The sequence below is a fragment of the Orcinus orca genome, chromosome 17 (genome assembly GCF_937001465.1).
Source record: "Orcinus orca chromosome 17, mOrcOrc1.1, whole genome shotgun sequence".
NCBI lineage: Eukaryota > Metazoa > Chordata > Mammalia > Artiodactyla > Delphinidae > Orcinus > Orcinus orca.
Window position 1 is genome coordinate 29,206,988 of NC_064575.1, and position 16,901 is coordinate 29,223,888.

General features: G+C 36.2%; 1 protein-coding gene across 3 annotated transcripts in view; it reads left to right on the plus strand.

Moving 5' to 3' along the window:
- CPNE3 (copine 3) overlaps nt 1-16,646 on the plus strand; it is a 51,207-nt gene extending 34,561 nt beyond the window's left edge. For all 3 annotated transcript variants that reach the window (XM_049700395.1, XM_033439800.2, XM_033439801.2), the window contains 8 exons: nt 1,094-1,180; nt 2,092-2,151; nt 2,701-2,834; nt 6,873-6,927; nt 7,010-7,061; nt 9,815-9,948; nt 11,467-11,703; nt 13,304-16,646. In XM_049700395.1, coding sequence (XP_049556352.1) covers nt 1,094-1,180; nt 2,092-2,151; nt 2,701-2,834; nt 6,873-6,927; nt 7,010-7,061; nt 9,815-9,948; nt 11,467-11,703; nt 13,304-13,414 — 870 coding nt within the window. In that variant the 3' untranslated portion in view covers nt 13,415-16,646. The remainder of the gene's footprint in view (nt 1-1,093; nt 1,181-2,091; nt 2,152-2,700; nt 2,835-6,872; nt 6,928-7,009; nt 7,062-9,814; nt 9,949-11,466; nt 11,704-13,303) is intronic.
- Nucleotides 16,647-16,901: the final 255 nt, after the last annotated feature.

Genomic DNA, 16,901 nt, shown 5'->3' on the forward strand with positions numbered 1-16,901 from the left:
GGCCTCTCCTGTTGCGGAGCACAGGCTCCGGACGCGCAGGCTCAGCGGCCATGGCTCACGGGCCTAGCCGCTCCGCGGCACGTGGGATTCTCCCAGACCGGGGCACGAACCCGTGTCCCCTGCATCGGCAGGCAGACTCTCAACCACTGCGCCACCAGGGAAGCCCCTCAAGGAGTTTTTTTAACATCATTTTGTTTTGTATCAAAAGTATTTTTAAATGTTTGATTCTTTGAAAATTAGTAATGCCTCTGTCCAAAGTATATAAGTTGCTTTCTGTTAACCAGAAGAGGTGACTTATCCAGTATTCATTGAGTATCTCTTATTATTAGGCAAGGCAGTGAGAATTTGAAGGTATAACTTGGAAGTGATTATACCCTAGCCATGGAAAAAAATTAATGAAATGAAATAATTGACAACAATACCAAGTATGTAACTAAATTTTATGTGGTTGTAGAAGTTTAATGAGATAGATGGAGATCAGAGAAGCCTAGAACAGGAGTTGATGTTATAGAGGAGGATAACTTTAGCCAAGCCTTACAGAGGGATAACTGGATAGGAGGTGGAAAGGAAGATGATCTGTTTGGAGGAAGAAACTATACTGAGAAGATGTAAGATACTAGATCGATTTCTACACATATTCCCAATGGAAAGAGATGATCTTTGCTGCATATTTTACCATAGAGTTGGGCTTCATATATTTCTGTTTTCTGATGGTTGTTTTTTTTTTCTTTTCTAAGCAGTGTATTTTTGTACTTTGTGTGGGTAACAGCTAGAAGTAATGTTTTATATCCTTTATTATAAAGAAAAAAGGTTATTACTCAGAGCATTTATAAGGAAATGATCTACAGAGGCAAAATTTATACTTAGGAACTATTTTAAAAGGTACACAATTTTAGAAGTCCTTTTTGGAAATATCACTGATAAATATTTCATATATATGACATAGTATGCAGTTGTTTCAGAGTTGTGTTTTATAACAGACCTACATCAGTAGGTGGTTTGATTCCAAGAGAAAAAAGTCATTCATTTGAATTTACATTGACATTTCTTATATCACTAGTAATAATGAACATTTTTGTCTTTCTTCCTACAGGTTGAATTTGAGTGCATAAATGAAAAAAAGAGGCAAAAGAAGAAAAGCTACAAGAATTCAGGTGTTATCAGTGTGAAACAGTGTGAGGTCAGTTTCTCTTGACCACTTATAGTGTAATGAGATCACATTTCGAGTTCTTCTAAACAAACAGTTTGTGTGGACAGTTGAAAATTACATGAGCAACCGGGCACCTTTAGGGAAAAGAAGAGAATAGGAAATAGTAGAGAAATCTTCCAAGTAACTTTGCTTCCAAGGTTTGACAACTTTTTAGCAAAGGACAAAGAATATCAAAGTTTTTCATTATCTTAGGAAATATAAGGCACCGTTGGCATTTTTCCAGCACATTAGTGGAAATGGCTTGACTTAGTGCATCTATCCTGGTCATTATTTCAAGATGAGATGTTATGAGTGAAGGGGAAAAAATCCAAGAGATTTCTTATAAACAAGTGGGAGTTTTTGTTTTTAATCTTGCTTATTATACTTAATTAAAGCTCTCAACATATTAGACTCATTACTAGTTTCTTAAAACTTACAGTGTGTGTATTTCATCATTGGCCATTAATATTCTAATCTTCACATTGCTATAATTATCTTGAAGTAAAATCTTACAGATTCGTGACATGTAGGGGCAGGGTGCCTTAAATTCAAATGCAGGGGTGTTTTCCATATGTTTATATCATGTGCTGTTCAGTTTATAGATGGTTTAAAATATATGCCAGGGCTTCCCTGGTGGTGCAGTGGTTGAGAGTCCGCCTGCCGATCCAGGGTACACGGGTTCGTGCCCCAGTCCGGGAAGATCCCACATGCTGTGGAGCGTCTGGGCCCGTGAGCCATGGCCGCTGAGCCTGTGCGTCCGGAGCCTGTGCTCCGCAACGGGAGAGGCCACAACAGTGAGAGGCCCGCGTACCGCAAAAAAAAAAAAAAAAAATGCTGGAGAGCTATTTGCTTTTCTTATGTAGTAGGAGAGTTTTAATTTTAAGTTTACTATTTCTTTTTAGATTACAGTGGAATGTACATTCCTTGACTATATCATGGGAGGATGTCAACTGAATTTTACTGTGAGTAACACACTGAATTTTTCAAAATAGGGCTGTAACGTGATTTTTTTTTCCCTCCATTTTGCAGTGTTCCTTCTTTCACTGCCAAATTGACTTTGTGATGAAATTTATACAATCTGTTGAGTATGGTCTCCTCAGAGAGTTTGTTTAGGTTCACCCTGAAGCTTTTGGCCTTGTTAAATATTTTCTCCTGCAAGAAAGCAGATATGTACAAATCAGTGATTATCCTGCAGTAATTTAAATAATAAAAAGCATAATCAAACAAACATACAAAAAAACCAAGCCCTATGCTTAAAGCCATGGATGTAATAATCCATGATTTAAGACATCTAGAAAAATAGGGGTAGCGGGTTGCTTCATGCTGTGGCTTTAATTGTTTAATTGTGTCTGGAAATACCCATAGGCTCAGGCATTTGTTAGGAAATGGCAGTAGCAGGCTCTGGGATGAATGTTTCGGTCTCAAAATTCAATGTTTGTGTTTTCCTGGACATCAAGCAAGGGTGTCCCTGCCTTCATCTCAGTAAGGGCTGCAATTTTGTTATTTGGCAGGTGGGCGTGGACTTCACTGGCTCCAATGGTGATCCAAGGTCTCCCGACTCCCTTCATTACATCAGCCCCAATGGTGTTAATGAGTATTTGACTGCAATCTGGTCTGTGGGACTGGTCATTCAAGATTATGATGCGTGAGTATGACTCCAACACATAACTCCCCAGAAAGGGTAGTTTCTGTATCGTCTGCTGGTTTTCTGATGTAGTTGATGGGATAAGGATGCTGGGGAGGAATAGCTTTCTCCCTAAAATTTCTTGTCTTATCTTTTCTATTTTTCCCTTTGTGACAGTCTTAGTTAGTGTTTACCTTTGACCTCTAATCTCTGGCTGTGATTAGTTGTAATGTATTATATATAGCTTGCTTCATTAACAGCTGACTGAAGTTGGCAAGGCTTTTAGTTTCTTTGATCTGGTTTCCTTGGGGTTTACTCATTTGGGATAAGTTATCTGTGTAATTGAAGTCCAGAAGACACATTTTGTAAACAGTCATAGATGCTATTTCTTAACATGTCTATTTCCTTGGCAGTCATTGTCAAATTATTTTCTTAATGGTGATTTTCAACAAGTGTTGAAGGATAACTTGACATAATTGCTATAAAATATTTTGAATAGATTCTCAATGGATAGATTTTGAATAGATTTAAATAGGTCTTCTTGAAGGTTTAGTAAACAATAGGAAAAAAATCCACATTATTAACTTTTTGTTCTCAATCTATTAGGGCACAGTAAAAATTTTCACCTATTATTTTATGATTAAAGCCCTTACATATTTGATGGAGCTTTTCATTAATTTGTTATGACATTTAAAGAGATGAAATTTTCAGGCAAATGCAAACAAGTCTAAAGCAGGGGTAGCAGTTTCAGTATCAGCCTAATAGAATTTAAGACAAAATTCATTAAATATAATTTAAAAATTACTTTATAGGACACCTTATTATATAATCCAAAATGAAAATATAACGGTAGACATGTTTAGTAACAGACTATCAAAATATTTCAATTGAAAATAGCTAGAAATATAATAAAAATTTCAAAGTAACACAGTTGTAATGGGACTTAGATAAAAAGTAGAAAATTTACAGGGTTACTTTCTCAGCCTGGTTCCTGGAAGGTAAAACAAAAGGTTAACTAAAAAAAGTTTACCACATGGAAATTAAAAAAACTCTTAAGTAGTTCTTAGATCAAAGAGGAAATCAAAGTGTAATAACAGACTATCTAGAAATAAAGGGTAATGAGACGACTGTACATGGTCCTGTCTTTATAGAGGAAAATTTCTGGCTTTATGTGTTTTATTTTTAAACAAGAATTGAATATAGAATAAACTAGCTTTTCAACAGAATAAAATTAAAGAATAGGAAGAAAAATATAGATATTGCAATAGTAGTAGATTCCATATACATGTTAGCTATTATGTGTCAGAGAAAATTTTAAATCCATTTTATATGGTATTCATCAAATCCTCATACTTAGTTGTGAAATAGGTGCTGTTATCATCTTCATTTTACAGGTGAGAAAACTGAGGCATAGGTGATAAAGTAACTTGTCCAGGGTTACTCAGCTGGTAACTGGCAGAGACAGGACTGAACCTGGGCTGTCTGGCTCCAGGGACATGCCCTCACAACTCTGCTGTGCTCTGCTTCCTCCAAACACACAAAATAATGACTTGGAAAGTCACCAAATTAATAAATTAAATGGAGAGATGATTCTTTGCAAGTTCAGCAAAGCTTAGGCAAACCTTTGGCAACACTGACCCCCCGAGAAAAAGAGAAAATGTGTAGAATATTAGTTATGAGACAGAGATTATAAGCATAAATTCAGAAAAAAAATTATGTTAATGTTCTGTAAAAGCTTATGCTATTTCATTGAAAAATCTAGGTTAAAGGATGATTTTTTTTAGAAAGCAGTAAATTACCAAATTTGACTCAAAGAAGCAGAGAACCTGTATAGCCCAGGAACCGTGGAAGGAATGGAGTGGCTGGTCAAAGAGCCTCTCCTCACGAAGGCACCGGCCAAGACAACCATAAATTCTACCAAACCTATGAGGAATGAATTCAAACCTGAGAGAATCAAGTGAAAAATATTAGAAAGTGTGAAAGTTTAAAAGGTGGTCAGATAAAACATAAAATAAAAAATCAAGTTTTCACTAACCAGCAAAAACCAAATGAAGAAATTATAGTGGATAAAAGATCACAATTCATAATGCAAAAAAAAATGAGAGTGAATTTAGTAAAAGGTCTAGGATCTTTAGTGAGGAAAAACTACAGAATTGTACTGAGGGACAAAGAAGGAAACTTGTTTAAATGGAAAGATATACCACGATTCTAGATAGGCAGATGTCACAATGATGTAAAATATAACATTTCTCCCTGTATTAGTCAGTTTTAATCAGAATTGCAGTGAAACCCTGACAAAATGATTCTTAAAATTTTCTAGAGGGTAAAATGAATCAGAATAGTCAAGAAGTTTTTCAGGGAAAAAGAATGAAGGGGAATTTGTTCTAGCAGGTACTAAAATTTATTTTAAAGCTATATATATATATATATAATTTAATTTAATTTTTTAGCGGTTTATAACATTATATCAGTTTCATATATACAGTATTATATATTAATTGAGTATGGGACTAGTACATGACCAGTAAAAACAAGTAAGCAGTCTTGAAATAGATCCAAAAGTGTATGTGAATTTAGTATATGATAGAGATGGCATTTGGGGGGAAAGGGGTTGTAACAGCTGTCAAACAGGACAGGAACTGGATTTGGATCCCTGACTCATACCTGTGTAAGTTAGGATAATATTCTGTATAGACTATAGACAAAATTGCTGAAATGGCTACCCCAAAACAAAGTGGTTTTGACAAAATAGAGGTTTATGTCTCTTTCATGTTGCATCTCTAGAGGTAAGTAGTTCAGGACTGAGAGGACAGTTCTGCCTCTTGTAGCTTCCACCCTGGGTCCGACGCAGCTGCTGTGATTCTCATCCTCTCTAGCCAGTGGGAAGAGGACCAAGGAACTGAGAATGCATGTGCTTTCCCTTTTAGAGTGTGATTGAGAAGTGGCTGACAAATCATTCTGCTCACACCTCCAGCCACCTAACCACTGCCAGCCCAGAGAAGCTAGAGTACAGCTAGTGTGGTTGCCAGTAGCCCAGGGGATCCATAATTAAAAAGGAAGAGAATGGATACTGGTGTAGAGTAGCAGTTTCTGCTTCATATCCTACTCCAGATGAATTTCAAGTTTAACATCAAAAGCAAAGCTTGGAAGTTCTAGGAGAAAATATATATGAATTGTTTATAATCTTGCAGTGAGGACAGCCTTTAAGCAAGACAGAGAAGGCAAAAATCATGAAAGAATTTTTATGTGTTCACATTTATTAATATTAATAACTAAAAAAGGGAAGATATTTTAAACAAAGTTAAAGACAGACTATCAACCGGGAAAAATATCGTGACATATAAGATATAGGTTCTATCCTCAATGCAAAAAGAACCATTAAGAATTAATATAAAAAAGAATATCCCTAGTAGAAAAATTAGTGTAATCATTACAGTGTTTTATAATGGCAAGACATAGGGTGTCTATCATTTGGGGGAGAATATCTATACAGTGGAATACTTAACAGCCATTCACATGGTGTTATATATTCTGGTCCATAATTATCTCTAAACACTTGGGCTGAATATTCATACATTTTGCTGCAGAAATGTGAGAGTTTTACAATGTATGGCATTTGTACCATGTTTCTGTGGCTATAAATGTATGAATATTCATATTAAGCGGCATAAGTAAAGGCTATAGATAACTTCATGTCAGTTGAGGTCAGGTTTTGCTGCCAAATGAGTGTTTTTGTAAACAAATGAAAAAACTTGTGCTTTTTAAAACTTTACGGATTTATTTATATATTTATCTAGTGAAACGATAAACTGTATAAATAAAAAAGAGTATGTTATAAAATATTAATATAAAGTCCATTTTAATATATATAGAGAGACATTTTTCTCCTTCAATGCACAGAAAAATATTTAGAATGAGAGCTGCCAAATGTTAACATTGGTTCTAATCTTTGTTTTATATTTTTCTAAGATTTCAAATTTTTAGAAAATAAGCTCATATTGGTTTTATTATGAATAAAGATAAAAATGACCTTTTTATTTTTTCAAATTTTCTTTTCAGTGATAAGATGTTTCCAGCTTTTGGTTTTGGAGCTCAGATCCCACCTCAGTGGCAGGTAAGAGGAACTATCATTGCGAAGCTTTGCCTCCTAGCAAAGCAAAACAAGCCTCATCAGTCCTTTTTTCATCTTTTGACAGGTTTCTCATGAATTTCCAATAAACTTTAATCCGTCCAATCCCTACTGTAATGGTAAGTTAAAAATAAACATGAATTTTTAAACTGAAAAAAGCTACTCAAATTTCCTCTCTAGGTTTCTTTTTGTGACATATTGAATTTTCTATCATGTAAAGCAGTAGAATTTTGCCCCAAGTTGGTGGTTAGCATGGTAATGATAATAATGCAGATCACTATGATGATGATGAAGATTGCAGGCTAAATTCTTCTACCTTAAGAGTTTTACTAGAACAAAAGATTCTCAATCTTGAGGGTAGATCCATAAGAATATGCATATTATTTTCACATATAAGTTGATTTTAAAATAAACCTTCAATGAAAACAGGTCATTCAGTATACAGATGCTTTTCTCAGATTAGCAGTTAACTCTCTTTGAAGAAAAAGTGTCTAGCATCAAATTACTTGTTACACAGGGTTCTGTAAGGAGATGGGGTGGGCTAAAGAAACACAGAACTAAGCTCCAAGAGTAGCTTTCCTTTGTGTGGAAAACAGGGACAGGCATTTCTTTCATTTCACTTTTCTGTTTATCCCTCAAATATTCCAGTGCCTCTTCCTTTTTGCCACATTGAGCAATTAACCTAAAATGCCAAATCTCCCACAAAAGTATGTAAGACTGAACAGTTTGGAGGAGGAAAAGATATAGGGGCAGAGGCATAAAATTGTAGACAATAAGCTAATTTTCTGCAAAGGATCCTTTTAACAATTACAAAACAGAAGAGAGTGTCCTTTCCTTCCCTTCCTAAATAATATCCATAAAGTAGAAGAGCATGACCATTTTGTTGGGAGTAGTTTGTATTAGGATTTTCTCCTTTTTTCTGAAACTCTTTTCTTGTACTAATTCAGTGTTCTTTTATGCACTTTCAGTGGCTGGTTGTGACCTTTTGTATCCCTAGGCATATGAAACTGGGAATATTTTTCTTTTCAAGAAATGTGCTTCATGCTTATGATGAAATTGGAACAATTTTTGGAATTTGTTGTAATTAGATTTTATTTATTGCAAGTAAATATGGATGACATACCATGGGATAATTCATTTTAGAAGTTCATTTACTCTGTGAGTAACATGAGCCCATCTTTGGGCTGCCACCAAGCAGAGCTTTTCTGCTTTTGGTTTAGTCTGGAAAAAACAATCAATTTGATGTTAGACAGAGGAAATACTACACAGAAAAAATACAGCCTTATTTTAAGACAAGGAAGTTTAATCCTGTTTTCCTAATTAATCATCCACCTTAGTTGCCCAGAAAGAATATGTCTAACTTGTTCCCTCGATGTAGTGGAAAGATTTTAGCATAATTTAGTTTTAGTTGAGGAATGGAAGGCAATTGATGTTTATGAAGAAATTTAATTAACAGTTTTGTATACCTTGAGATTGAAAAGCAAGCTAGATGATAAAAATGGAAGAAAATATTACTATTGCTGTGGTTATGGGTTAAATTTTTCTATAGCATATATCATTACAGTAAGATCCTGCTGCTGGCCTATGTTAATATTATTTTTGTAACTACTGGACTGACTAACCTCTAGTTCCAGCCTCACCTTATGCATGTAAAATCACCTCTACGTATAAATTAGTTACATTCTCAAAGGTTGTTCATAAGACCACTTATTCCTAAACTCAAAGTGCCTAAGAGGAGTTTATTGGCAAGTGGAGAGACTTGGTCTTGTGAAGCTTTTAAACCAAGTATATGCTTTTCCTCCTTATTGATCTATGTCCTGCTGGACATTTTTTAAGCAAGAGACCTGTTTTGGTTTACATTAAAAGTCTTTTAAGATTTTCTTATTAATCTTAGCAAGGCACTCTTGGGAATTTCTAGGATTTCTAGTCTCTTACTTACATCCCAGACACTCTGTTGTGTATTAGGGGCAGATTCATCAGCAGTGCTTTAATCAGGAATGCCATTCAACTTTTGATAGCTTGTGCTATTGTAATCAACAGTCTCTAAATCTCAGTAACTTGTAATGACAATAATTTATTTCTTGCTCACTTTACAAATCACTTGGTGCTTGGCTAGACTGCTGCGCTGCTCTGTTTCTACTCATTCTGGGTCTCGGGCTGTCTGGGATATGCTGTTCCCATGGCAGAGGGGAAAAAGCAAGAAAGCTGGCAAAAACAGGCCGTGATTCTTAAAACATCTGCTTAGACATGGATGTCATATCCATTCATATGCACTGGACAAAGCTAGTCAAATGGGCCTGCCCAGTCTTCCATTACATAATGCCCAGCAGGCCTAAGGTGCACCCCATAAACAAATGCTTTAGTGTTTCTGCAGCAAAATGTGATAAATAACCTGGAAGTGAATATTTGCAATTAATAGAGTCTACTATACCATGCTTAACCTTATATGATATTTCTGTAGAACCTCTGGTCATATATGCAAAGGTTTTTCCATTGTTTCAGTTACGTTTTCTTACCTTGTCATCAGTTGTATGCTGCAGCATCTTTTGTATGGTTCTTTTTCCATCAGTCTTATTCCCAAAACATATCAAAATTAAGCAATATAACAACCCTACTTTAGACTAATGAATAATTTGGCTGAGGTGAAAACAAATGCCTTCTAGTGGGGGAGAGTAAAGTTTATAGGGTTTTTTTGTGATAGAGCATAGCTATGGAGTTTTGTAATATTGTATACCTTAGAGAACTCCTGAATATAGAACTTTTGACTGTTTAAAGCACTGTATGTTGGTATATAAATTAAATTAGCCAGTATGGTGAATAGTAAACAATTAAATTGTGCTTGAGAATTTTTAATCCTGCTTTTTTTGTCTAGGAATTCAAGGCATTATAGAGGCATATCGGGCCTGCCTTCCTCAGATAAAACTTTATGGACCAACTAACTTTTCTCCAATCATAAATCATGTGGCCAGGTTTGCTGCTGCAGCCACACAACAACAGACAGCTTCTGTAAGTGCCCTGTCGCCAGGGGGCAGGGAGAATGTGGATTGGTTGTTGTTCCCAGAGCCATTTTTCTGTTTATTTGGTCTGCTGAGATACAAAGACAGGGCATGAAGCAATGATATATCATCCTTGGTTTGGGAGTAACATCTGTTGTTAAATTAGTGACCATTAAGAACAAGACAACAACTAAACAACCTGTATACTTATAAGTTTTTTCTCTGTCTTTTGAAAGAATTTTCTCAGGTAGGTTCTCAAAACTTTTTTTGAAGTAGCCTTAGCAAGTTTAGGCTTCAGGAGACCTACCACTTCAGTTGCTGTTGCAAAATTACTTAGCATACTAAAGAAGTTTGAATTAGAGAGTCATTACCTGTTGGACCCTGGATACCAAACCCCACTCAGCTTCAGTATCCTCAGAAATAAGCGATAAGTACCTCATGCAGTTGTTGAAAGAGTGAGAGAAGATAGTTCATATAAAGTGCACAGTGCCTGAGTCAGAGTAAACACACAGCACATGATAGCTACTATTATAAATCTTATTTCCATTTTAGACTTAAATGACCCAAAGGATGGAGTACAACTTTATGTAACATTTTACCACTCTCTAAAATGATTCATCAGAGATGATGGGATTGAGAGAAAGATTTCCCCACCTTGAACCATATCCATTTTTTAAAAAGTATGTTTTAGTTTGATGAACAATGCTACTTCCTCCGTATTTGATCTTTTAAGAACGGAGTTGCCACTTGCTCCCTTGATAGGTACTTTGACATATTCAGTACTTCAGTTAAATCAGAATGTTTCAGTGCTAACTGAAAGTTTAATCTCTGACATTTAGGTGTCTTGCTTCTGTGTATTTATGCCAGCCCTCTTTTGTGGTCTGTTGCACTTTTAATGAAACTACAGTTTTTATATCAGTTAATTTCCTTGTCATCAGAGAATCTTAGAATATTTCATATAGATGGTATCCTGGGTAGAGACTGACAAGGAAAATGAGCAAGAAAGAGACTAAATGACTCATCAGGCTGGAGATGTCATTAACCATTGCTTTTTTTTTTTTTAACATCTTTATTGGAGTATAATCGCTTTACAGTATTGTGTTAGTTTTTGCTGTATAACAAAATGAATCAGCTATATGCATACGTATATCCTTATATCCCCTCCCTTTTGCATCTCCCTCCCACCCTCCCTATCCCACCCCTCTAGGTGGTCACAAAGCACTGAGCTGATCTCCCTGTGCCATGCAGCTGCTTCCCACTAGCTATCTATTTTACATTTGGTAGTGTATATATGTCAGTGCTATTCTCTCACTTCGTCCCAGCTTACCCTTTACCCTCCCCGTGTCCTCAAGTCCATTCTCTACATCTGTGTCTTATTCCTGTCCTGCCCCTAGGTTCATCAGAACCATTTTTTTTTTAAGATTCCATATATACCATGTTAGCATATGGTATTTATTAGAGTCTAACCATTGCTTTTATTGTTGGGGAGCTCGGCTGGCTCAGTGGACATAATTGTCTTTCTTGGCAGCAATATTTTGTGCTCTTAATCATTACCGATGGCGTGATCACAGACCTTGATGAGACCAGACAAGCTATCGTTAACGCTGCCAAGCTGCCTATGTCCATCATCATTGTCGGAGTCGGAGATGCTGACTTTGGTGCCATGGAGTTTCTGGATGGTGATGGTGGAAGTCTCCGCTCCCCGTCGGGCGAGATAGCCATCAGGGATATTGTCCAGTTTGTGCCTTTCAGACAGTTCCAGAGCGTGAGTACCACTCCTCCCTACTCTTCATGCACTCTAAGGTGTTTGAACACAGACCTTTGCCGGTCCATAACCAGGCAGTTGAGTAGGTGTCAGGGGTTGTTAGAGTGTGTGAATTTTCCATTTGAAGACCCTTGATTAAATTTGGCAGTTTTTTTTCAGGTTGTATACTTGTGTGCCTCTTGCAGTCCATGTGATAAATTGTTTAAAAAGATGTTGTTGTGAATGTTTTAGAATATATTTTATCTTTACCTGTGTAATAACAGAAAAACTCTATGCAAGTATATGATGAATTTACCAAACTACAAGTTGATTTGATGAAAATTGTAAACAGTAAACTGTTTTACCCAGTTTAATGGTAACATCTTGTAAAACTATAGGTCCAGAATCCTAACCAGGATATTGACTTTGATGCAGTCAAGGTCCAATATAGCAGGCTATCTCATGTAGCCCTTTTATAACCACATCCACTTCCTTCCCACCTTCATTCCCTCCTTAACCCCTGGCAACCACTAGTCTGTTCTCCATTTGTATATGTTTGTCATTTCAACAATGTTATATAAATGGAATCATACAGTATATAACCTTGACACTGGCTTTTTTTCACTCAGCTTTATTCTCTGAGAGTCTTCCCAGTTGTTAAATGTATTCCTTTTTGTTGCTAAGTAGTATTCCATGGTGTGGGTGTACCAGTTTGTTTGACCATTCACCCAGTGAAGGACATCTTCAGTTGTTTCCAGTTCTCATCTATGACGTACAAAGGCTGCTGTAAACATTCGTGTACAGGTTGTTATGTGAACATAAGTTTTTATTTCTCTGGGATAAATACCCCGAAGTGCAGTTGCTGGGTTGTATGGTTGTTGCATTTTAGTTGTTAAAGAAACTGCTGAACTTTTCTGGCACAGTTATGTCATTTTACATTCCCACCAACCAATGTTATGAGTGGGGGTGGGTGTGGGGAATGATGTGGGTGTGTATTAAAAAGGTGGTAATGTTAGGGATCTTTGTGATGATGAAACAGGTCTGTATCTTGATTGTGATGGTAGTTACACAGATCTACCCAGATGATAAAATTACATAGAACTACACTTGTGTGCACGCACACACACACACACACAAATGAGTGCATGTAAAACTGGTGAAATCTGAATAAGTTCTGTGAACTATACCAATGTTGGTTTCCTGGTTTTGATATTGTACTAAAGTTATATAAGATGTTATCTTTGGAGGAAACTGGGTGATGGGTACGTGGGACCTTTCTGTACTATTTTTGCACCTTCCTATGAATCTGTAATTATTTCAAAATAAAAAGTTAAAAAAACTTAATACCAAGTGAATGAAAGGCCCACATTTAAAAGTTAAAGAGCAAAAACATTATCATTAAATGCCAAAATGAGGGCAGCACAAAAGTACTTGATAAATGTTCGTGAGCATACTCAAGCATTCTTAAGTAACATTGCTTTATTCCATGTTTCATGGACAGTACCTGAGACAAGATACAAGCTAGGCATTGGGAACTAACTGCTTTTTCCTAGTCTTTTATCAAAGTGCCAGTAAAAATTTGGTTGCTAATAAAATTGCTTTGATTTTGTTTTTTCACAAGGCTCCAAAAGAAGCGCTTGCTCAATGTGTCTTGGCGGAGATCCCCCAGCAGGTGGTAGGCTACTTCAACACATACAAACTCCTTCCTCCCAAGAATCCGGCTACGAAATGAAAGGAGCTCTGGTCGCCTGAGCAGAGAGAAGTCTTTTGTGCTGTGTGGAGCAATGGATTTCCCTCTGACCCCAAATCATGAATCTGTCATTTTACACACTTCTCACGAACCCCAGCATTTATGATGCAAACCTAGTTCTCTATGGATTATGTCTATTTAAAGCATTCTTTTTTACTTTTTTTGGAGGAAAGTGCTAACTTAATCTTTGCCCAATCAATTCAGTGATTGCTAGTGATTTACAGTAATTGCAGTGAGGCTATTTGGATTAGAAACTGGTGTGAGAAAAGCGGATTTTGTTCTTGTGGTTGTTTACTTTCATATGACGAAAATGTTGTTTTTGAATGTTTGTAAATAAGAAAGAGTGGAAAATTGTTGGAATGATGCGAAGGTTGCTGTGCTTTGCTCTAGGCAATATATGTTTTATAAGCCAATGTCCATGCCTGACAACAAGGGCTTCTTAAATTAGATGATATTGAATTTGTTTCTAGAACTATACTTAGTGCTATTCCATGGGATAAAACTACCTTTACTTGTGCTGAATTTTGCTGCAATTTAGACATGCACAGTTCAAAACAGCATGCATCCTTATAGGACTTCATGAAAAGTACCGAATGAGAAGGAAAGGCACGTATTCAGTTCTTAAAATTGTACAATCAACAAGTAAAAGGAACCTCATGTAAGTAAGCCATTTTTATTTGCCTTCCTAGATCTTTCTTTTTCATTATTGAATACCATAAACATGGTCAGATTTGACCTTTTCATTGATTGTATGTGACACTCAGGATTCTGTATCTGCATTGATGATAGGTAGCCCTAGATTCAACATTATTAGATTATTTTAATTGGAGTTTGTTAAAATGGTTAGGATGGGTTTATCCAGGAAAACTGTAAGAACCAAACATATAAGGGGAAATTCAGAATTCTATTTCCTTTTAATCAATGAAAGACTTTACTTATTAAAAAAGGCAATGTTTATACTTTCCTTGTTAAGGTCCCATATATTGATTTGTACATTTGTGTAGATTCATTTAGATATTCTCTCTTTTTTTTTAAGTAACATTTTTAGTCTGATTTTTTTAAACTCATGATAGTGGTTATTAATCAAAATCATATCTTACGTTTTAATAATGAGCTATTTCCTAAATCCAGAATGTATTGTATTAAGCATAAAACCTGTTATAACTTTAAAAAAAAATCCAGTTGCTGCATAGGATAGAGTGCGTTTTTATTTTTTTAGTAGAATTTTTTTCCTGATTTTTATCCTTTAGAACGTAATACTTAGCAAACATTACCTTTTCAGAATAGATTCAGTAACGTTTTATTGAGGAGCTGTGTGCCAAGTACTATGCATATCTGTGTATTGGCCAGTCATCTTGAACAATTTAACATTGAGAATTACGTGTTTATTATGGATCTGTAAATGGATGCACCCTAAGCCTATCGGTCTTACTGAAAACTTGCACCACAGCTCAGGTCTCTTGTTCCCTGAAATGTCTGAAGCAAGTGAGCTTTCAGCCACGAACAGCTTTTGGCTTCTCAGAAACTGCTCATTGCCAAGGTCAGTCTGAGAGGAGATCTGCTCGCCACAGTGGTTGCCTAGCCCAGGTGAGCAGTTAACATTTTCCCACTTAGCTCTCCTCTGGATATGTGTTGTTAACCTGAAGGTACCTAACTAGTAGTCTGTTGCTCTATAGTATGTCTCATTAGTTGACAAGTCATCTTGACATCAGTTAGGCGAGAAAAGAACTGATGATTCTTCCAATAGTTCGGAGCCTTTGTTGTCTAAGATGTCCTAATTTCAGTTCTCTTTGTGTGCTTGGAAACAGCATATATATGTTACAGTGGTTTTCAGAATTTTTTTTTTTAAACACATGAAGCCTTTAAAAGAAACGATTACATATGTTCTCAATGTATGGTAAAACAGAAGTAGAGGTTTTCCGTTTGAAGCTGGGGCAGGGTCCACAGCCCCACTCACTGGGCCTTCTCCCCACTCTCGGGAACCAGATCCTGGCAGCACCTGAGTCACCTGCACAGGACACCTGGAACCACTGGTCATGAGCATTCATTGTTTTTATTGGCCAAATGACAATACTTCTGTCACCACTGTCACATTGATTTGTTCTTCATAATTTTATATTCTGATTTTAACCAGAATTGTTCCCTTTTGAAAATTAATTTTGTATTATGCATTCTTGATTTGGTTCATCAGTAGATGCTATTATTCATAAGACCTGTGATTCCAGCAACTTAGAGTAACTGATACCTTTTTGCAGTTTTGAATAAAAGCATTTATAATTTCCAAATTATCATTTTATAAAATTCTTATAGTTTCAACATTTTACCTCATCACATGCTGATATAGTATTGTTTTATATTAAAATAGTCCTTTTCCTTATTGTGCCACCATTCATTCAAGTGCCATTAGTTCTTTTTTTTTTTTTTGCCATTAGTTCTTAAAATGCATTTAAAGAAAAAATAAACAAGTTTATTTTCACACTTCATATAAACAGATATATTACAAACATATATTAGGGTGACAGTGCCCTGGATAGATGTAATATTTCTCACATCTGCCTGTACTGAGAAAATAGCAATTAGCATGGTCATGTCACCTTGTGCTTAGAATTGAAAAGTTTAAGATCATAAAAATTTAAAGTCAGATTAGGGATTTACAACTATCCGTTTGGTAGTGCCTTAGGCAGCCTTTCCAGAGTAAATTCAGGGCTGTGTTGCTGCCTCTGCCTTATTTGACATACTTTGCCTTCTTCATTTTGTAAATTTTCTGGAAAGTCATCTTCAGTCAATTTCTCCTAGTTTCTTTTTTTTTTTTTTTGCGATGCGCGGGCCTCTCACCGCTGTGGCCTCTCCCGTTGCGGAGCACAGGCTCCGGACGCGCAAGCTCAGCAGCCATGGCTCACGGGCCCAGCCGCTCCACGGCATATGGGATCTTCCCGGACCGGGGCACGAACCCGTGTCCCCTGCATCGGCAGGCGGACTCTCAACCACTGCGCCACCAGGGAAGCCCTCTCCTAGTTTCTTTATGTGTGTGATTGATAGTCGTGGAAGTGACACATAAGGTAAGCTAGAAGCTTGGTTGAGATCTCGAGAGACTATTTTATGCTTTTATGGATCTCATACTTGATAATAAATGTATAAGTTACTAATATATGAATTGATGTTAAATGTATCTTGCATCTGAATTTCCTTTGGATAAAATTATTTTGTGGTGTGAGACAGTAGTGCCTTGTTTTCATTTTTATTCTTTCTCTAAATGTTATTCATTGAAAAGTTAGAAATAAAGTTAGTATTTTAATCAGCCTGTATTCCATATTTTACTGAATTAAACAGTTTGGGGTGTTTTATTATTTTATGGGATGTATTCACTTAAAAGATATTGAATGCATTCAAGATATTTTTCAGGGTGCAGAGGAACCAAGGGAAAGGTTCTCAGCTTAACGAGAGCAGCCGGAGAATTATGGTGCTCACA